Source organism: Astatotilapia calliptera, chromosome 1, assembly GCF_964374335.1.
Source record: "Astatotilapia calliptera chromosome 1, fAstCal68.1, whole genome shotgun sequence".
NCBI lineage: Eukaryota > Metazoa > Chordata > Actinopteri > Cichliformes > Cichlidae > Astatotilapia > Astatotilapia calliptera.
In genome coordinates this window covers 11,239,462-11,262,385 of record NC_137422.1, presented here as the reverse complement: position 1 = coordinate 11,262,385, position 22,924 = coordinate 11,239,462, and the positions used below count along the sequence as shown (strand labels likewise).

The 22,924-nt window shown below is 41.4% G+C and overlaps 2 protein-coding genes across 3 annotated transcripts in view; one reads left to right on the top strand and one right to left on the bottom strand.

Annotated features, from left to right (window-relative positions):
- Nucleotides 1–2,905: 2,905 nt before the first annotated feature.
- psma4 (proteasome 20S subunit alpha 4) lies at nucleotides 2,906–7,318 on the bottom strand. Of its 2 annotated transcripts, none has more exons than XM_026162241.2 (9): nucleotides 7,009–7,318; nucleotides 6,578–6,603; nucleotides 6,437–6,479; nucleotides 5,830–5,992; nucleotides 5,663–5,740; nucleotides 5,275–5,363; nucleotides 3,858–3,988; nucleotides 3,413–3,536; nucleotides 2,906–3,290 (listed from the first exon to the last, which is right to left on the bottom strand). In XM_026162241.2, the coding sequence occupies exons 2-9, from the start codon at nucleotides 6,578–6,580 to the stop codon at nucleotides 3,136–3,138; spliced, it is 786 nt and encodes a 261-aa protein (XP_026018026.1). In that variant the 5' UTR covers nucleotides 6,581–6,603; nucleotides 7,009–7,318; the 3' UTR covers nucleotides 2,906–3,135. The 2 variants fall into 2 exon arrangements, with proteins under 2 accessions (XP_026018026.1, XP_026018034.1); XM_026162249.2 differs by having other exon boundaries at nucleotides 6,578–6,645; nucleotides 7,009–7,105.
- A 912-nt stretch (nucleotides 7,319–8,230) lies between these two features.
- Nucleotides 8,231–22,924, top strand: part of slc25a44b (solute carrier family 25 member 44b) — a 47,800-nt gene continuing 33,106 nt past the window's right edge. The window contains exons 1-3 of the mRNA XM_026162229.2: nucleotides 8,231–8,436; nucleotides 9,180–9,848; nucleotides 10,005–10,132. Coding sequence (XP_026018014.1) covers nucleotides 9,221–9,848; nucleotides 10,005–10,132 — 756 coding nt within the window. The 5' untranslated portion in view covers nucleotides 8,231–8,436; nucleotides 9,180–9,220. The remainder of the gene's footprint in view (nucleotides 8,437–9,179; nucleotides 9,849–10,004; nucleotides 10,133–22,924) is intronic.

The following is a 22,924-nucleotide window of genomic DNA, read 5'->3' as shown; positions in this document are numbered from 1 at the left end:
GAACAGGCTTTTTTACATACCCTAATCTAACTTGACACTTCTTTTTCTGAGGGCCACCAGTGTGACACTAACCTTGCAGCCTGTTTTTTTTTTTATTCCTTTGTATTTACATCCATGGAAGTGTCTCTTGTTTGGAGATGCTGACCATGATAACCCTGTCTGCTCAAGTGTTCTCGCTTTGGCCTAGGGAGGCCAAGGAAAGAGTTTCACCATTGTCTGCTTTAGTTTACTTTCATAGTCTTAAAGGCGTTTTTGTGTTGCTGAGCTGGCCCAGTGCATTACTTATTTATTTATTTATTTAGAAAATAGACCAAATTGTTGAGTGGTCACTCCAAATGTTTCTCATTTCAAATCAGTTCAATGTTATCTATATATTGCCTCAATGCACTTATTATTGTAAGGTAAAGACTGTACAATGATACAGAGAAAACCCAGCAATCAGATGACCCCCTATGAACAAGCACTTTGGCGACAGAGGGAAGGAAAAACTCCCTTTTAACACAAAGAAACCTCTGGCAGAACCAAGCTCAGGGAGGGACAGCCATCTGTCACAACTGGTTGGAGGTAAAGGGAGGAAGACAGGACAAAAGACATGCTCTGGAATATGATAAATAACTAATGATAAATGCAGAGTGGTGTATAAACACGTGAGTAAAAAAAGGTGATAGAAGGAGGAACATTTAATGCATCATGGGAAGGCTCCCAGTAGCCTAGGCCTATTGCAGCATAACTAAAGGAGGATTCCGGGTCACATGATCCAGCCCTGACTATATGCTTTATCAAAAAGTAACGCTTTAAGGCAAATCTGTAACATTACAGATTCATCAGAGCAAATAGGGGATAAAGATGATAATTATTAATGTTATTAATTTTAATATTAACATTTATTTAATCCTATCTTTTATTTGATCAGTGATGGGAATATAGTTAAACTTACTTGCACGGCAGTTATTTGTGCATTACACCGTCCCTTGTATTAAAATGATTGTTTTCTAGTTTCTGTTGTTCTTGCAAGTCCTCCATGTCCTTGTCATGGATATGTCTCATTTAATTGCTATCCTGTGTTGTTATCAAGAATAAAAAGATAGAAAAGAAAAAAGACAAAAAAACAAAAATAAAAAACCAACAGAAACCACGACAAACTTGAGAGACCCTCAGTAGCTCCGAGAGCTCTCCATGCAAGAAAAGGCAGAGCAATATCGACTTTGTTCTTGTCATTCCTCTTTGTCTGAGACCTTTATAACCAAAACATGAAAATCTGAAAGCCCTGGACAGCACTCTGCCATCTTGCTTTAACAATGCAGTTCAGGAGGCCATACTCGAGTCTCATTATGAACAAAGAGAAAGCCGACAGATTCAACGGGAGGGCAAATTTATGGGACAACCCCATTCTCTGTGAAGGATGCCGTCACTCCACTGTTTCTCTATTTATAGAAATCTTGCAGTATTTTTAAACCCAGTAAAATAAAGCTGCAAATCTGAACTAAACAGTGTTGATTGCTTCATTGCGCTGGTATGCAGACGCAAGGTTTCCTAAACTGTGCCACTGTCCAAACACTTGTGAATTTGAGCCTATATTATAAATAAAAATGTGCAAAAGCACTCGTGAACGAATTCTGTTGTGTACTGCTGACAGCACAATGCAATATACACAACCTTGCTTTAGCAAATATGATGGAAGAAACTGGCAATCAACAGCTGTATTAAAAACTAGGTTAGTGCAACATAATCTTTCCAGGTGATGTGAAAAGACTAAAAAGATACATATAAAATCTATCCATCTATCTATCCATCTATCTATATATATATATCATATCTATCTATCTATCTATCTATCTATATATATATATATATATATATATATATAAAGTTCTATAGCAAAGAATGTAAAGAAAAATAGAAATGAACAGTCCAAAACACAAACACTGACCAGAAGATTTGCTTTATTGATTGGAGCTCTGCTGAGATATTTTCGGTCTATACAGGAAGTGATGGTGTCGGTCAGCTCAACCTTCTAGTGGATATGTTCTATAGTGTTAACAACAGCTGGTTTTAGTGATCACCTACATCGTGTGTAACAAAGTTCCCTTTACTGATCACACACCAGTGATACAGGCACGGAGTTGTGTTCATATTAACCACCTGCTCTTTATACCATGCTATCCAACATATCTGAGTGTTTGTGTACACAAAATTGATGGCATAATGACAACTATTGCCCGATCACTTAGGATTATGTGTGATTTATTTTAAACTTTTACATCTGTGAGTCTGGCTCCACTGCTCTGTATTCAGCACGTCTTGTTCGCTGACTGATGACTGTTAACCAAATTGTGGTGGTTATTTTTCATAGTTTATGGTGCAAACTGAGCAGTGTTTTGAGATAAAAATGATAGAGCCATGCTACGACTCTATGAGAAGAATTAAGTGCACATGTGTTCCCTAACACAGACCAGGACATTGGCTGGAGTATATTTGAAAGGTGAACACATTCGCCATCAAGTGGTAAGCAGATCACATTACAGAGGAAGTGAGATGGAGCTGGCTGAAGGATGCGAGGCTCAATGGGCCAACAGTAAACAGAGGAAACTTTATTTTTAACGCTCAGTGTCATGGAAGAGAAGGTTATGCAAGACATGTGGTAAATATTTATCTGCCTCTCTGGGAAAACAGAGCACATAACAACTTCTATTTCTTTGAATTAATAGTCAAACTGTGATCTCGATTTTGGTGACTAGATGCGTGCTTCAACATGCTGGATTTTTTTATTTTTGAAGTGACAGTTTCACAATTAATTGCGATACTACCAAAAGTAGTAGTGTTTTCTTAGCTTCTCTTATGTTGAATAAAAAGTGTTCATCCACAAGACCGATGGCTCCATCAAGTGGCAAAAAACAAAGGGAGCTTATGACAACACAGCCATACAGGTGGCCTTTAATTAACTTCAAAATTCAGCATACTGCTTATTACATTGATATTGCTCTAAAGCGTGTTTTATTGTGTAAATAAAACACGGATCACGTGTATGACATGTACAAATAAACCAACATTTCTATCAGTTTCCAAATGTTTAATGTAAAAGACAAAACAAAACAGGTTTTGGTGACACGGGTGAAAAGAAAGTTATTATTTTGCTCATTTGTCCTTTTCCTTCTGCTCCTTCTCCTTTTTGTCTTTCTCAGCCTTCGCCTCTTCGGCCTCGTGGCGCTTGATGAGTTCCTCCACTTCTTTCTGTTTCAGCACTTTTATTTTCGTCTTCCCATCTTCCCGTGTCAGGGTGGCAATCTCCACTGAAACAGTCGGTGCGAAACAGGGTTTTATTATCGTATACTATTGGCAACAAGGCAGGACCCAATTTTGGTCTACTGATAGTAAATGGAAATAACAGTAAGAAAGTCCTTTTGCGCCTCACCTTTCTCTGCCGACAGCTTGCTGACATCCATTGTTTTGTTGAGGACTTTGACAGCCAAAGCCAGAGCAGAGGACAGAGTCATCTCTCCCTCTTTGTAGTCCTGCTTCAGCATGGATACGGCAGCCTGAAGCAAAAGAAGTGAACGTGTCAAACGCCACAAGAACAGTGTATTAAAAAAAATATGTGTATACATGTGTCACTTAGGCCTCTAGAATTTCACTAGAAAAAACAAAAACATTTAGAATATCCATTACTATATGGGTTTAACCAAACCCAAGACAAAAAAAATAAAGAAATAAAATAAAAATCAAAGAAACGAAGGTAAATAAAGGATTATCACGAGCTTCTGAGATTTAAGACTACAATCTGGTTTGCTTCCCACTACCTGGTGTATGTAATGAGATCATTTCACAGATTTTCATTATCAGAGTATTTTCAGGCTTACAGCGCTGTTGTTTCCAATGCAGGTTGCCTTCCAGCCTCCATAGTTGCCACTGGGGTCGCTTTGGTACAACTGGAAGCCGTAATGCTTATCCCAGCCCATGTAGAGGAGAGAAACACCAAATGGCCTCTTACCTGTCAAGACAAACCACACAGCTATTAGAAAATGCTAAAATACATCTTTTGTGTTTTAAGCAGAGAGGAGAGCTTCACTGATATCAGGTTTGACAAAAAAAGTATAAAAGTCAGTGTTATGAAGAGACATTTAAAGCTACAGATGTTCCTGGCAACAAATTTACTAGTCACTTAAATGACAGAAAAAAAAATCTCACTAGTTGACTAGTCTCGAATACAAAACACACTGAGAAAACACTGAAAACTGCATGCACGTTAATGGACGTAGATAAATATTTGGTGTATTTTAGTAGCTAGAAGAAACTGTTAATCACGTTTCTTGTTAATCAAATCATGTTTTAAATGTTGCTGTTATGTGTCTCACTTTGTATCATGGATGTATAACACTGCAAAAACACAAAGTGTCAGATTAGTTTGAAGAATCTTGCTAAGCTTAGCAGTGCTAGCAGCAACAGCAACATGCTAGCCTCCACACCTTGCTGTGGATTGTGGTTACACCTGGCTTTGGTTGCTGTTTCCATACACAGCTGACATACACCTGCTAATTCTTTCTAAAAATCAAAGTACTGCAGCATTACACGGGTTAGCATGGCTGTCCTCTTTTTACTCCCACCTCTTTCCCATTCAAAACTTCCCTTCATAGACAGACAGAGCGAGGGTGGTGCAGCTGTCTTTCAGGGGCTATAGCCATGGTTAGCAGTTGCTGGCACAGTAATGACTTTGAACCGGCAACTACAGTTGTACAATAATAAAATAAGAATATTATGTTTAACCGGTGGCATGGTGGTTAGCACTGCTGCCGCACAGCAAGAAGGTCCTGAGTTCAACTCCACCATTAAACTGGGGTCTTTCTGTATGGAGTTTGCATGTTCTCCCCATGTTTGCGTGGGTTCCCTCCAGGTACTCCGGCTTCCTCCCACAATCCAAAGACATGCACTTATTGGGGATAGGTTAACTGATTAATCTAAATTGCCCATAGTTGTGAATGTGAGTGCGAATGATTTTCTGTTTCTGTGTGTTAGCCCGCCTCTCGCCCTATGACAGCTGGGATAGGCTCCAGCACCCCCCGCAACCCTGAAAAGGATAAGCAGATGAATGGATGTTTAACTAACTAGTGTTTCTGGTGTTAAAGAGCAAGGGCAGCAGTGTTTAAATGTCTAGTTGACCAGTCAAGCACATCCCCATTTAAAACACTTTAAAAGTAAGGACTGACAATAAGTTGAGGAGATTTGCCATGGTGAGCAATGTAAAAGGCTGTGAGCATTAAAACAGACAGTGCATCTTACCTCCGAACTGTGTGTAAGCTTGCTTAATGTCACACAGAGCTGTGACCAGCTGCTCACAGGGTATTGGCTCCTGGTACTGCAATAAATACCTAAGAAGAATTCAAACTGGTTAGTGGTTGGTGTAAATGAGAGAAATGGTTAGAAACTACAGACACATGTTTAAGGCTGTAATCTCAAACTTCAGATCACCAACTATTTAACACATTTTGTGATAAAATAACTCAAGTAATAAGATTCGTTTTGAAAGTGCACCAGTCTACACATATTTAGGCTTTTCTTTATTTATGGCTATGAAAACAACTGCTGGTGGTGGTTATATCAGCCTGCATTCACCATCATCCCTTTGTTTCTAATTACAGCCATAAATGTGTCTCCTTCTGAAACTCACCTCTGTGCAATTAGCCGCAGCTCATTTGTCAGTACATTAGCATCTGATGTGATCCCAGCAACGCTGCAGGCCATGTCTCTGAAAATGTGACCACAAACGCAATGTTAACCAAAAAACAAAATGAATGACTACATTTTGAAGGTAAGAATCCAGTGAAGCTCACTTACTCATTGAGTTTGTAGATCTTCTCAGAGAAGAAAACCTCATCAAGCAGTTTGTGGATGTTGCGTCTCTCTGCTGCCAACAGCACCCCGTCATTTGCTAGGATACCCAGACACGTTCCAGCGTGACCGATTGCTTCCATTGCGTACTCCACCTGATACAGGCGTCCTGTAAATTACAGTCGGGTTTTTAGGTGAACAATACTGAAAAAACAAACCCCTTTAAGACCAGTTTTTGGAAAACAGTGGCTATATAAAATACTAAAGACAAATACTTTTACAACAGTTTCACCATGGATACGAGCTCACAGGTAGCCCCTGAAGTAAAATACTAAACTCAAATTATTCATGCGTTGACCCAGAGTGTTTATTTCTTGGGGGTTGTACTAGGCTCATTAAACCACATGTTCCTGCTTTAAGTACTAGTCATGAGTTGGTGTATTTGGATAGTTTGTATTTTCTTTGAAGTTCATAGAGGGATAAAAATAACAAAAACTCAGAAGATTGTAATATTGTAATAATGTAATAATAGAATGATAGTATTGGGCCTCTTGTGTTGGATTATTTTGACCAGTATTTGGTTACAAAGTCTTAGATAAGAAATAAAACATACCCTCTGGAGAAAATATGGTTGTCCGGGAATCATATCTGCGAGACTAAAAAATAACAACAACACAAAATGAATGCCTATACTAGTTAAAAAAAATAAACAAACAACATTTTGAGATTTTTAAAAAGTATAACAGCTACGTACCATTTTCTCAAGTCGCTGGCAATATCCTGGAAAAGGTAAAAAGAGCAGCAGTTACAGACAGGCGTAAGCTGCAGAAGACAAGACCCACACAACGATGCCTTTTTAAAATTGACACAAGACGTATCTGAATTCAGGGATAAAGAAAGTGAACATATATTTAGCTAAAGTCAGAAACCAAAATAGGTGCTAAAAGTTTCTGAGGCTGGTTTACAAAAACAACGCGTGCTTTAATAAGCCCATGGCAGCTAGTCGGCTAACTGGTGCAGCAGAATGAATCTGCAATATCTCAGCATGCTAGCTAGCATGCTAACGAGCTAGTTCATAACAAACGAAGTCGCCAAGCTGCTCCACGACAAAAGGAAGTAAAGATGTAAAATTATGCTAGAATAACAAGTACTGTAGTGACTATATAGTAATTGTGTATTATTTACCTCGGATGAACGAGTCTAAGTTGGCGTACTTCTGCCCAGGATGAGAGGTCCACTACTTTCAGTTTGGCGTTTCCTCACAAACACCGGCGTACCGCGTCAGTGAAGTAGCCGCTCAGCAGCGCCACCTCTCAGTGGGAGGACCGATCAGTCTGTAACACAGTGCACAGCTCACTGACTGCTGGTTAGTGATGTACTTGAACACCCCCTAATGGCACTTTTAAAAATGACAACTTTACTGAAGCAAAAGTACATCCTCCTCCTTCTTTCATCTGCTCCCTCTAGGGGTAGACACAGCGGATAAACTGCCTCCTCTGTCACACCAACCCTTTGCATATGGGTTGTATGTCCTCCTGTGAGGAATTTCTCTGTTTTTCCTGCCTGGCAGCTCTATTTTTAACATTCCTAGTCCAATACACCCACTGTCACTCCTCTGCACATATCCAGGCCATCTCAGCCTTGCCTCTCTAACTTTGTCCTCAACCTGAGCTGACCGTCTAGTGTACTCATTTCTAATCCTGTCCATTCTGGTCACTCCCAGTGAAAAACGTAAACTTTGCCACCTCCATCTCTTTATTGTCAGCAACACTGTTTTGCAGCAATCTTGTAAACATACCCTTTCACTTTTGCTGCCATGTTTTTCTCACAAATAGTCACTGTCTTGTGCAGAAGCAAAAATACTAAATGACGTCTGAGCCATGGCACATGACACAGTTTAGAGTCATAAGGTCATTAGGTATGTTTTTACATGTTGTGGGTCATTGTTGTCATTGAGTTGAACTATTCTTCTGTTTTCAGTTATACTTTTTTCCCCTTTTCTTTCTTTCTTTCCTTCTTTCTTTCTTTAGATTGTAAATATTTGCTTTTATTAATTTGGTAAAAATCAATGGAACACCAAGATTATAATATCCTTAGGAACATATTTTATACCATGGATGGTCAATAAATTATGGTCAATAAATGGTCAATAAATTTGAATTTGAATTTGAAATTAAACCAAGTCGCGTTCACTATAATAAACGCTACTTAAACTAATATCAGAAACTGGGCCCTGATAAAGTATATATTCAAAACAAAATTCGGGTAAGTTGCCCTTTCTTGCCTCTTGAACTTGCTGAAATACATTTACTACTCCAGCCCTGGTGGTGCGCGACAGTAACGAGACAGCTGAAATATCCGGAAGCGTAAAGTAAAAGAAAGCGAAGAAGACACTTTGCATGTGATTGGCTGTTTGAACAGCATGGCGTTTGAATGGGAGCAGGAAGATCTCGGAGAGTTAGCCGACTAGCTTGGAAGTTAGCCAACTCCGTGTTTTCTTGTCTTTCACCCACGCTAGCTTTAGTTACACATTCCCAGTCGTTTGTTGACGCGATGTTTCATGCTCGACTTACACTAAGCAGATGACTCTGAAATAAACACATGTCCGAATAGGTAAGTAGTCACGAAGCTAGTTAACGTTCAACCAATGCTAACATCGTTTACCCCGGGGCTAGCGCGGCTTAAGCTAAAATATGTTAGCTAACAACGCTAAACCAGTAGGTGGCAACTGGCACGTTTTGTGAAGCTCTTGGCTTGCTCAGTGTGTTAGTTGCTATATTAGGTTTACGTGTTGTTTTCAGCTGAAACACTGGCGCTTCAGTTGACTCCACGTTTACTCAGAAACGCGGTGTCCTCTGATACCGGGGTCAGCTACATTCTCCTATAATGTGTACATATATAATCAGACATTTGTAAGAGCATGATAGTACAGTTTTTACTTAAGACACTTATTTCTTTAGAAACAGCCTTTTAGCTTTGATTTGCTAGTGTCAGCATGACCCTTGAACTCATTCGTAGATAACTGGATGTAAGTTAAACATTACTGCTCAAGGAGAAGTAACAACCAGTTTTGTATTACAGGCATTTCGTAATATATTTAGGTAATATTAGGAATGACAAAATGGTACAAGATCGCCTAAATTGGAGAGGTTATTATTGCATCCAGGAGGATTTTCATGAAGTTTCTGCACTTGCCCTTCATCTCCAGAATACAGTGTCTAAAAGAGTTTCAGAACACAAAATGTTTGCCAGTTTTTCATTTTGAATATAAAAAAACCCCCCACACAGTTTCTTTTAGCTGCCACTTTAAAGACAGTTCTGTTTTCTTTCCTTTTTTTTCCCCCTCCGTGTGTTAGACAAGAATCCGTCTGATGAGGGGGCACCTACAGCTGTCAGGATGCAGCAGAAAAGGAACATCCAGATCATCGAATGGGAGGACCTCGACAAAAAGAAGTTCTACTCCTTCGGGTTGTTCATGACTATGACAATCCGGGCCACAGTCTACCCGGCCACTCTGATCCGGACTCGACTACAAGTGCAGAAGGGCAAGTCACTCTATGGCGGCACCTTCGATGCCTTCTTCAAGATCCTGCGGGTGGAGGGCGTACGAGGCCTGTATCGTGGCTTCATGGTCAACACCTTCACCCTCATCTCAGGCCAAGCGTACATAACCACCTATGAGCTGGTGAGGAAGTACGTTTCGCAGTATTCAGAGGACAACACCGTCAAGTCACTGGTGGCGGGGGGCTCGGCCTCCCTGGTCGCTCAGAGCATCACTGTTCCCATTGACGTCATATCTCAGCAGCTGATGATGCAGGGCCAAGGGCAGCACCTCACACGCTTTCGGCTTGACTCAAACACTGAGACTGGAAAGCCAAAGAAAGTGTTTGGCCAAACCAGGAACATTATTGCCCAGATTTTTGCTGCTGATGGGTTTAGGGGTTTCTACAGGGGATATGTGGCTTCTTTACTCACCTATATACCGAACAGTGCTGTGTGGTGGCCTTTCTATCACTTTTATGCTGGTAAGTGGAAGCTATAGTGCAGTTTCTTGACTTTGAGGCTGTAAGTCTGTCTTATCTTTTGTGTCTTCATTATTTTAGTAAATTTGTAGTGTGAATGATTGCTTCATGGCCTCAACATGTGATTAATACCATATCTGCATGTGTAATGTTCTGCAGAGCAACTCTCTAAACTGGCTCCCAGCGACTGTCCTCATCTGATCTTACAAGCCATGGCTGGACCACTAGCTGCTGCTACTGCCTCTACTGTCACCAATCCAATGGATGTGGTCAGAGCCCGAGTCCAGGTAGGGCTGCTCAATTAATCGAATTTTAATCACGATTACAATCTGGGCTTTCAACGATCATTAAAAATGACTGAGCCGATTATTAGCCCCTCCCTCGTGCTTTACTCTCGCGCTGCTCCGTGTGGCAAATCGAGCGCACCTCTCTGCATTTTGAACACGCGTCACAACAATTAAGAGGACCCAAGGGAAGCTCGGAAAGCTAAGCAGAAGTTATTCGGAGAGGAGAGTGACTGCCGGTGGTTGAAAAGAGAGGTAAAAAAAAACTTCAGTGGTGTGGAAACATTGTGGGTTCGCGGAGTCAGACGTGGATCAAGTAGACATAGTGTGTAAACTTTGCTACAGTGTCGTAGCTGCACCACAGAGCAACACTGCAAAGTTCACTAAACATAGAGGTTTACATTTTTCATTTATTTTTTATATTGCAAACATTTGCACTGTTATCAGTATTTGCACACTATTTTATATTATTTTTTAAAGTCATTATTCAATACATTGTTATTGTTAACCCTTTAAATCCCTGTAGAACCAGAACCGCGTAAGCTAGCGCAATAATTTGTTTTGCATATGCGCGAAGCAGCGGTATTTGAAAAAAATAGAGTGCATCGCAAATCTGGACCCATATGAAATACGGCAGTGGAGTAAAGACCCAGACGACTTGCCGCCACTGTCCTACCCCGATATCTTCACCTATCTTGTTTGTGGAGTAAGCGCTTACACTGCGAACCAGTTTCGTAATTACAAGTCACTGGAGGCGCATATCCAATTTACAAATGGCTGGGTGCAAGATTTGGCTATTTTCAAGCCGCCAAACTCTGAGTACGTCATCATTCATACCAACGTAAGTCAGCTGGAGTGCATCGAGTGAAATAGCCATTTTCCACCCCCCACCATAATTAATGTTATACATTTATCATTAAACTGCTAAAATATCGTTATCATATTATGAGAAGAAAGTGTGTACATTATTGTACTTTATTGAGCCCCGTGGGGAAATTGCTCTCTGCATTTAACCCATTCACTCAGTGAAGCAGTGGGCAGCCATTGGGCGCCCGGGGAGCAGTGTGTAGGGACGGTACCTTGCTCAGGGGTACCTCAGGGTAGCTGTTAAGGGGAATCGAACCCCCGACCTTCCGATCATGGGGCAACCACTCTACCTACTGAGCTATCCCTGCCCCATTATGCCCAATTATGTGCCCATAATTGTAAAGTAGATGCAAATTAACACATTGATAATTGGGCAAATTATTAACGCCAATTTGTGTCCTCCCTGTCTCCTCCTGCGAATCTTTACATAGCACATATGTCTGCAAAGTCACTCCATTCGATGTTTGATCGCAATTTCTATAACTTCCGAGACCACCAACGATAATATTATTCAGCTATAAAGTGTGATGTGAACATATTTAGAACTTACCGGAATGAAAATGTCTTGAGCACACCAGCTGATATCTGGAGACGTAACAGAACTTGATATCAGCTCGTCTCACGGCTGCTATCGAGGCTAGACGCCTTCGTTTGGTAATATCCGATACATGAGCTCCTTCATGTTGCTTCCAGGTTGGGAAAGCATAAAAAGACAATCCAAACTTATTCCCGTGCCGGTCGTAAGATCGAACATTGCAGCCGAGCACACAGCAAGTACGAACCATGGCTATGCTTTCGCTCCTTACTTAGACCCCCAAAATGGCGGATCGGGCCAAAATCCTTTCCACGCCCACCCCCGTGACATCACGCTCCAAAGCCCTATTCCAGAAACAGGCTTTGCCGATCTGATCAGCTGTTCATAACACTTCCCACATTGAAACAGACGTCAGAGCGAACTATCGCATGTCTGCCATTTCCTGTCCGAAACCGGAAGTGACGTCATTTTCGCAGGAAATGTAGTTTTTTACTTGTAGGCCTTAAAAGCATATACTGGTGTTTTTATAGGTCATGTTTGACTATACTTTTCTGAATAGTTTCTGGGATGCTTAGAACTCGAATTGCACTGCTGGAAATTTTTACAATTTTGATGGATATGCTGTTTTCTTTGCAAATTTTCATCATATGTTTGTTTTTCCTGCAGTATATAGAAATTGCTGTATCTCCAAAATAAAACTATGAAGACACTCAAAATAAATTTCCTGTGGTGGGAAACTATTTTTTGCAACTTTTTTGTATTTAAAGTTTTGAGGGATAAGCCTCTTAAATTTCCCCAAGTAGAAATATATGTAAAAAAAAACCAAACAAAAGCGATTTTCAATTTTTTTGTAGTTTATTGCACTTTTTTGCAATTAATGTAATTACTATGGACTTAATGCATGCATATTATTAAAATATGGGCTATAACAGTTGTATTGATGTATAGCAACTTGAAATGCTCACTTGAAATGGCACTACAGCATGTAAAAAAAAAAATAATATAAGCTCTGGCGGACTTGGTGCTATGGTAGATCTTAAAGGGTTAAATAAATATCGTCAAATAATCGAGATCTCAATTTCAGTGAAAATAATCGTGATTATAATTTTTGCCATAATCGAGCAGCCCCAAGTCCAGGTAAGCTATTATATTTCTCACCAAATACAAATGTTGGAAGTATAGACTGTATATAAGGGAAAACTGCTTCCTGTCGAATGGCATACAGGTGGTGGCACCTTTGGTTGCAAAAAGAAGTCTGTGTGAAAATGACCCTTCCTATTCTTTATCACCAGCAGGATTGCCTGTGCTTCCAGCTTTACATATCCATTTTTAAATGCTGGTAGAAATGCAACCAAATAAGTTAGAGCATTATTTTTTTTGCATATAAAACTCCAGGAGTTGTGCTTATATCGTGCCTTCAGCGTGTTCCAGACCGCTGTTTCCTTCTGCTAATGTCAATCACGTGAAAAGCATGTGCAACAACAAAAACATTATAATGCTGATGCAGGTGTTTTATCAATATGATCAGCTGTTCACAGCGCTTCCTGTGTCGCAATATATATCACCACGTTTTCATCATAAACTGTTAAATGTTTTCATGAGTGCCAATAACTGCGAAAACAAAAAGATGTAATTCCTCCCCCCCTTTTTTCCCTCTCCAAGGCTTATCACAGCTTCACTTGTGTTATTAAAAAGTCATGTTTGACTTTTGTGCCTTAGAAGTTTGAATGCACTTTTGGAAATGGTCTGTGTTGATGTGCATGCATACGTTTTGCATATTGGCCACAATATACATTTATTTTCATTTTTGCTGCAGGTTATAGCAAGAGTACCTCAAAATGAAGTTATGAATAATGTGTTTAAAAAAACATTTTAAGCTTTTTGGTGGTCTGTTGCACTTTTAAGCAATTTATTTAGTCTCTCTGGACTTATTGCAAACATATGATTAAAATTTAGGATATAGAAGTTATATTTATGTATAGCAAGTTGAATGTGTTGCAAAAAATGGCACTAAAGTCAAAGTTAGCTTTATCTTCAAAAACCATATGTACAGATTATACACAGGAATTTTAAATTGCAGCGCTCCCACGGCCCTCAGTGTTACACTAAACAAACATAAACATTTTATATACACAACAGAGTCCAACACAATCCACTTGTTTGAAGTCAAGAGTTCATGTGCATAAGTCAACTGCACATTTCTATGTGAAGCTTGCATGTTCCCTCTGTGCTTATGTGGCCTTCTTGCCCACATGGCTGCCTTGCCACAGTCCAAAAACACCCATGCTAGCATAAATAGTAGTTATAAATTGGCTGTAAGTGTAAATGTGAAGAGTTGTCTGGGTGTGTGTGTTACAGTTGAATCCTTGTAGAGTCTGTGATGTAACGTACACATGTGGCCGAGGCTGTTACCAGCATTCATACCTGCGGGTGTTAACCACCTTGTAATTATGTCCAGGTGTCTTATATGCGATGGCAGCCTTGATAGAAACAAATCTATAAAGTCATTATAAATAATGCTGTGATTATTAGGTGAGGTGGTGATGGTTCTGTCACTGATAAACTGAAGAACTGCAGAGAAAATGTAGCCAGAAATGCACAGGAGGGATCGAAAGTACAGAAAAGGCCGATTACACTGGTTGCTCCATTGATGTGACGTGTAGTTACATTTCCAGAGAGGTGCATGTCATGTCGGGTTATGCCATGGGTGATAGTGTAGAGTTTCAGAGGTGTTTGTGGTTATGACATACCTACAGTGATGTTTCAATGCAGAAGTCAAAATCAGCTATTAGCCCAGTGACAAATTGGCAACCTGTCCGAGGCGTCGTCCCCCTCCACCACCCTTTAATGGATGGTCTCATTTGAGTCAAACATGATCAGGAAATGTCATTTATTTATTTATTTATTTTGGATCGGTGCTATTCTTCTTTAAGTTCTCTCTAAACCATAGATGATCTGGTAGCCCTTACTTCAAGACCAGGGGCCCGTTCTTCGTACGTCGCTTACTACATCCAAGATCAAATGACACATCCAAGATCAAATCATCGCGCTAACCGTGAGCTCGCTAATCCGGTTCCCCGAACACACCTGCTGTTGACGATTACTACAGCTGGACGCAGTAATGTGACATCACTGGGTGTCGTAAAAGGGGCTACGCATCGATAGTAGAAACATTGATCGGCAACCCTCTGATTGGTCGGCGAAAATGTCGACGGAGCGCGCTCGGCTCGGTATTTTTCGGCAGCAGAGCAAGAACTCTTGAGTGAGGGATTTCAGGAGTTTCAGAGTTTAATCAGAACGCAAGGGAACACTGCAAAGGCTGCAAAAGCAAGGATCGAGGGCTGGCAGGAAGTTGCTGACAAATTAAACTCGTAAGTAATTTAATAATAACAATAATAATGGAGTGGATTGATATAGCGCTTTTCAAGGCACCCAAAGCGCTGTACAATGCCACTATTCAGTCACTCTCACATTCACACACTGGGGGAGGCAGCTACAGTTGTAGCCACAGCTGCCCTGGGGCAGACTGACAGAAGCCAGGCTGCCATATCGCGCCATCGGCCCCTCTGGCCAACACCAGTAGGCGGTAGGGTAGATTTATTATATTACACTATATTATCCAATATTATATTACATTATATTATAATATGTTATATTTTATCCTCTGTCACATTAGAGCCACAACAGGACCCACTAGAACATGGGAACAGGTAAAAGTGAAATATAAGAATATTCTACAGAATGGTAATATTTAGGGCCCGAGCACCGAGAGTGCGAAGGCCCTATTGTATCTGCTCCGTTTCTTATTATTATTATTATTATTATTAGGGCCCGAGCACTGACAGTGCGAAGGCCCTATTGTATCTGCTCCGTTTCTTATTAGGGCCCGAGCACCGAGAGTGCGAAGGCCCTATTGTATCTGCTCCGTTTCTTATTATTAGGGCCCGAGCACTGAGAGTGCGAAGGCCCTATTGTATCTGCTCCGTTTCTTATTATTATTATTATTATTATTATTATTATTATTATTATTATTATTATTCAGGCGAAACAAGGGCCTTTTTGAGGGCCTAAACATGCTCAAAAACTCATGAAATTTTGCACACATGCCAGGTCTGGTGAAAAATTTTGTATTTTAATGGTTTTACATATGAGCACTGGGAAATGGCTCTAGAGCGCCACCTATGCCTTGTTAAATGCAGCCCTACGACCACATCGTTTGAGCTACATGTATGAAATTTGGCACACATATGTATCATGCCAAGACGAACAAAAAAGTCTGTGGGCCCATTGACGCAAACCCAACAGGAAGTCCGCCATTTGGAAGAGAAGGTGACATTTTGGCTCAAATTTTGCCATTTCCATGCCTCGAACTTTTGCGAACTCCTCCTTGGGGTTTCATTTCATAACCTTCAAATTTGGTCAGTGTCAACTACACCCTTGTGCCATGTTAAATTGCGGAGCTTTTGAGTTTTCACAATACCATGAGGCCGTGGCGCCACGGCGAATTTCGATGACTCGCCATGAAAATCTTATTGCCTCTCATTTTGTCATACATTTTCTGACCTTGACCAAAGTGAACACATATGATAAGGCTCCACCCCTGAACATATTTCAACTGCCATATTTGACACCAGGGACAGCGCCACCTAGTGGGAACAGGAAATGTCATGTTTTACACTTTGGGGTACAGTATTGTGATGGGTGACATCTGCAGCCTCAAATTTCTCCAGGAAAGCCTTAAGGAGTTGGTCTTGGGTTACAGTGAAAACTGTGACTTTTCGCAAAAGGGTGTGACACCAGCGGCATGGCGAACTTTGATGTCACGCCATGAAGAAACAAATTAGTATAACTCAATGAAATCCAGTCTGATCAGTACCAGACTTTACAGGCATGATGTCAGACCCACCCTGAACAGATTGATATGCCCATTGTCGGAAATACGGACAGCGCCACCTAGTGGCAACAGGAAATGTCATGGCTTTAACTTTGTTGTACTGATTTTCACAGGTTGATCGTGGCCACCTCAAAAGCGGTGAATATCACCATCAGTCCCTCGTGATGCTTCAGTGCAAAAATTGTGACTTTAAACTGAACGGCGCACCCTGGTGGCAACGCTGTTCATCATGAAAGATGAAGTGGCTTTTGAGGGGCTTGGAAAGTTTATAGAGGCTTGAAATTTGGCACACACCTCCAAATGGATGAAGGCATTGTTGTTATGTAACCATTTTCCTTGAATAGCGCAAAATGGCTCCACAGCGCCCCCTACAATATTTCAAAACATCAGCCCCTGCTCTGTGTTTCATCTATGAGTCTGACACTTGGTAAGCTTGTGTAAGATATCAAGATGTACAAAAAAGTCTCTTGGAGCAATATCCCAAATCCAACAGGAAGTCAGCCATTTTAAAATTAATGTGTAATTTTGATGACATTTTCCCCCCTTTTCAGGCCTCATACTTTGACGAACTCCTCCAAGGGATTTCATCATATTGAAGCATTCTTCAGTGTGTAGAATCTAAAGACCTTTGTAATGTTAAATTGCGAAGCTTTTTCCGTTCAGGGAAACGGGGTGGTCATGGCGGCACGTAGAGTTTCAATCACTCGCAAAAAGCAGTAATCTGCTGTCACTAAAAAACACAATGTCCAATCTCTCCCAAAGGTCGCAGGTGTGATGAGACTCGAGCTTGGAAATGTTTGTTATGCTATTTGTCAATAATGGTTAGAGCGCCACCTAGTGGCATGACTATAATCCTGGTTGAATAAGATGAAATGTTAGCTGGTGATTAAAAGCATGAAATCCATCAATGTGACATCACATCGGACGTGCCGGTTTGAGGTGTTTCGGACGTGCCGGTTTGAGGTGTTGGCAGTGGCTCGACGTGCCGGGGGTGCGAGGGCCCTCATAACGCTGCTTGCAGCTTTAATTATTATTATTATTAGGGCCCGAGCACCGAGAGTGCGAAGGCCCTATTGTATCTGCTCCGTTTCTTATTATTATTATTATTATTATTATTAGGGCCCGAGCACCGAGAGTGCGAAGGCCCTATTGTATCTGCTCCGTTTCTTATTATTATTATTATTAGGGCCCGAGCACCGAGAGTGCGAAGGCCCTATTGTATCTGCTCCGTTTCTTATTAGGGCCCGAGCACTGACAGTGCGAAGGCCCTATTGTAATTGCTCCGTTTATTATTATTATTATTATTATTATTTCGGCAAATGAATCGGCCTTTTGAGGACCTAAACATGCTCGAAAACTCATGAAATTTTGCACACGCGTCAGGTCTGGTGAAAATTTACGTATTTTAATGTTCTCAGACATGGCCAGGGAAAATTAGCTCAGTAGCGCCACCTAGAAAAATGAAAAATGCGAGCCCCCGGTATGGGTATCACCTACATGTTTGAAAGTCGGTACACCTATATAACGTTCAGAGTCGAACAAAAAAGTCTATTATGGCAATGTCCTAAACCCAACAGGAAGTCCGCCATTTTGGATTGAATGTGACATTTTGGCTCTGATTTTACCGTTTCCATGCCTCGAACTTTAACGAACTCCTCCTTGGGGTTTGATTTCATAACCTTCATATTTGGTCAGTGCCAACTACACCCTTATGCCATGTTAAATTGCGGAGCTTTTGAGTTTTCACAATACCATGAGGCCGTGGCGCCACGGCGAATTTCGATGACTCGCCATGAAAATCTTATTGCCTCTCATTCTGTCATAGATTTTCTGACCTTGACCAAAGTGAACACATATGATAAGGCTCCACCCCTGAACATATTACAACTGCCATATTTTACATCAGGGACAGCGCCACCTAGTGGGAACAGGAAATGTTATGTTTTACACTTTGGGGTACAGTATTGTGATGGGTGACATCTGCAGCCTCAAATTTCTCCAGGAAAGCCTTAAGGAGTTGGTCTTGGGTTACAGTGAAAACTGTGACTTTTCGCAAAAGGGTGTGACCCCAGCAGCATGGCGAACTTTGATGTCACGCCATGAAGAAAGAAATTAGTATAACTCAATGAAATCCAGTCTGATCAGTACCAGACTTTACAGGCATGATGTCAGACCCGCCCTGAACAGATTGTTGTGCCCATTGTCAGAAATACGGACAGCGCCACCTAGTGGCAACAGGAAATGTCATGGCTTTAATTTTGTTGTACTGATTTTCACAGGTTCATCGTGGCCACCTCAAAAGCGGTGAATATCACCATCAGTCCCTCGTGATGCTTCAGTGCAAAAATTGTGACTTTAAACTGAACGGCGCACCCTGGTGGCAACGCTGTTCAACATGAAAGATGAAGTGGCTTTTGAGGGTCTTGGCAAGTTTATAGAGGCTTGAAATTTGGCACACACCTCCAATGTGGTTAAGGCTTTGTTGTTATGTGATCATTTTCATTGAATATCCCAAAATGGCTCCACAGCGCCCCCTACAAAATTTCAAAATCACAGCCCCTGCTCTGTGTTTTATGTATGAGTCTGAAACCTGGTAAGCTTATAGGAGATATCAAGATGTACAAAAAAGTCTCTTGGAGCAATATCCCAAATCCAACAGGAAGTCAGCCATTTTAAAATTAATGTGCAATTTTGGCAACATTTTCCCCTCTTTTCAGGCACCGTTCTTTGACGAACTCCTCCAAGGGATTTCATCAGATTGCACTATTCTTCAGTGTGTGGAATCCAAAGACCTTTGTGTTGTTAAATTGCGAAGCTTTTTACGTTCAGGGAAACGGGGTGGTTATGGCGGCACGTAGACTCTCAATCACTCGCCAAAACGCAGTAATCTGCTGTTACTCAAAAACACAATGTCCAATCTCACCCAAAGGTCGCAGGCATAATGAGACTCGAGTTCGGAAATGTTTGTTATGCCATTTGTACATAATGGTTAGAGCGCCACCTAGTGGAACGACTAGCTAATCATGAATGAATGAGTTGAAATGTTAGCTGGTGGTTAAATGCATGAATTCCATCAATGTGACATCGATCGGACGTGCTGGTTTTAGGTGTTGGGCGTGGCTCGACGCGATGGGGTGCGAGGGCCCTCATAACGCTGCTTGCAGCTTTAATTAGGGCCCGAGCACTGATAGTGCGAAGGCCCTATTGTAATTGCTCCGTTTATTATTATTAGGGCCCGAGCACTGACAGTGCGAAGGCCCTATTGTATCTGCTCCGTTTCTTATTATTATTATTAGGGCCCGAGCACTGAGAGTGCGAAGGCCCTATTGTATCTGCTCCGTTTCTTATTATTATTATTATTATTATTATTATTATTATTCACCCCAAACAAGGGCCTTTTTGAGGGCCTAAACATGCTCAAAAACTCATGAAATTTTGCACACATGCCAGGTCTGGTGAAAAATTTTGTATTTTAATGGTTTTACATATGAGCACTAGGAAATGGCTCTAGAGCGCCACCTATGCCTTGTTAAATGCAGCCCTACGACCACATCGTTTGAGCTACATGTATGAAATTTGGCACACATGTGTATCATGCCAAGACGAACAAAAAAGTCTGTGGGCCCATTGACGCAAACCCAACAGGAAGTCCGCCATTTGGAAGAGAAGGTGACATTTTGGCTCTAATTTTGCCATTTCCATGCCTCGAACTTTTGCGAACTCCTCCTTGGGGTTTCATTTCATAACCTTCAAATTTGGACAGTGTCAACTACACCCTTGTGCCATGTTAAATTGCGGAGCTTTTGAGTTTTCACAATACTATGAGGCCGTGGCGCCATGGCGAATTTCGATGACTCGCCATGAAAATCTTATTGCCTCTCATTTTGTCATACATTTTCTGACCTTGACCAAAGTGAACACATATGATAAGGCTCTACCCCTGAACATATTTCAACTGCCATATTTGACACCAGGGACAGCGCCACCTAGTGGGAACAGGAAATGTCATGTTTTACACTTTGGGGTACAGTATAGTGATGGGTGACATCTGCAGCCTCAAATTTCTCCAGGAAAGCCTTAAGGAGTTGGTCTTGGGTTACAGTGAAAACTGTGACTTTTCACGAAAGGGTGTGACCCCAGCAGCATGGCGAACTTTGATGTCACGCCATGAAGAAACAAATTAGTATAACTCAATGAAATCCAGTCTGATCAGTACCAGACTTTACAGGCATGATGTCAGACCCGCCCTGAACAAATTGATATGCCCATTGTCGGAAATACGGACAGCGCCACCTAGTGGCAACAGGAAATGTCATGGCTTTAACTTTGTTGTACTGATTTTCACAGGTTGATCGTGGCCACCTCAAAAGCGGTGAATATCACCATCAGTCCCTCGTGATGCTTCAGTGCAAAAATTGTGACTTTAAACTGAACGGCGCACCCTGGTGGCAACGCAGTTCATCATGAAAGATGAAGTGGCTTTTGAGGGGCTTGGAAAGTTTATAGAGGCTTGAAATTTGGCACACACCTCCAAATGGATGAAAGCATTGTTGTTATGTAACCATTTTCCTTGAATAGCGCAAAATGGCTCCACAGCGCCCCCTACAATATTTCAAAACATCAGCCCCTGCTCTGTGTTTCATCTATGAGTCTGACACTTGGTAAGCTTGTGTAAGATATCAAGATGTACAAAAAAGTCTCTTGGAGCAATATCCCAAATCCAACAGGAAGTCAGCCATTTTAAAATTAATGTGTAATTTTGATGACATTTTCCCCTGTTTTCAGGCTTCATACTTTGACGAACTCCTCCAAGGGATTTCATCATATTGAAGCATTCTTCAGTGTGTAGAATCTAAAGACCTTTGTGATGTTAAATTGCGAAGCTTTTTCCGTTCAGGGAAACGGGGTGGTCATGGCGGCACGTAGAGTTTCAATCACTCGCAAAAAGCAGTAATCTGCTGTCACTAAAAAACACAATGTCCAATCTCTCCCAAAGGTCGCAGGTGTGATGAGACTCGAGCTTGGAAATGTTTGTTATGCTATTTGTCAATAATGGTTAGAGCGCCACCTAGTGGCATGACTATAATCCTGGTTGAATAAGATGAAATGTTAGCTGGTGATTAAAAGCATGAAATCCATCAATGTGACATCACATCGGACGTGCCGTTTTGAGGTGTTGGCAGTGGCTCGACGTGCCGGGGGTGCGAGGGCCCTCATAACGCTGCTTGCAGCTTTAATTATTATTATTATTATTCACCCCAAACAAGGGCCTTTTTGAGGGCCTAAACATGCTCAAAAACTCATGAAATTTTGCACACATGCCAGGTCTGGTGAAAAATTTTGTATTTTAATGGTTTTACATATGAGCACTGGGAAATGGCTCTACAGCGCCACCTATGCCTTGTTAAATGCAGCCCTACGACCACATGGTTTGAGCTACATGTATGAAATTTGGCACACATGTGTCTCATGCCAAGACGAACAAAAAAGTCTGTGGGCCCATTGACGCAAACCCAACAGGAAGTCCGCCATTTGGAAGAGAAGGTGACATTTCTGCTCTAATTTTGCCATTTCCATGCCTCGAACTTTTGCGAACTCCTCCTTGGGGTTTCATTTCATAACCTTCAAATTTGGACAGTGTCAACTACACCCTTGTGCCATGTTAAATTGCGGAGCTTTTGAGTTTTCACAATACTATGAGGCCGTGGCGCCATGGCGAATTTCGATGACTCGCCATGAAAATCTTATTGCCTCTCATTTTGTCATACATTTTCTGACCTTGACCAAAGTGAACACATATGATAAGGCTCCACCCCTAAACATATTTCAACTGCCATATTTGACCTCAAGGACAGCGCCACCTAGTGGGAACAGGAAATGTCATGTTTTACACTTTGGGGTACAGTATAGTAATGGGTGACATCTGCAGCCTCAAATTTCTCCAGGAAAGCCTTAAGGAGTTGGTCTTGGGTTACAGTGAAAACTGTGAGTTTTCGCGAAAGGGTGTGACCCCAGCAGCATGGCGAACTTTGATGTCACGCCATGAAGAAACAAATTAGTATAACTCAATGAAATCCAGTCTGATCAGTACCAGACTTTACAGGCATGATGTCAGACCCGCCCTGAACAGATTGATGTGCCCATTGTCGGAAATACGGACAGCGCCACCTAGTGGCAACAGGAAATGTCATGGCTTTAACTTTGTTGTACTGATTTTCACAGGTTGATCGTGGCCACCTCAAAAGCGGTGAATATCACCATCAGTCCCTCGTGATGCTTCAGTGCAAAAATTGTGACTTTAAACTGAACGGCGCACCCTGGTGGCAACGCGGTTCATCATGAAAGATGAAGTGGCTTTTGAGGGGCTTGGAAAGTTTATAGAGGCTTGAAATTTGGCACACACCTCCAAATGGATGAAGGCATTGTTGTTATGTAACCATTTTCCTTGAATAGCGCAAAATGGCTCCACAGCGCCCCCTACAATATTTCAAAACATCAG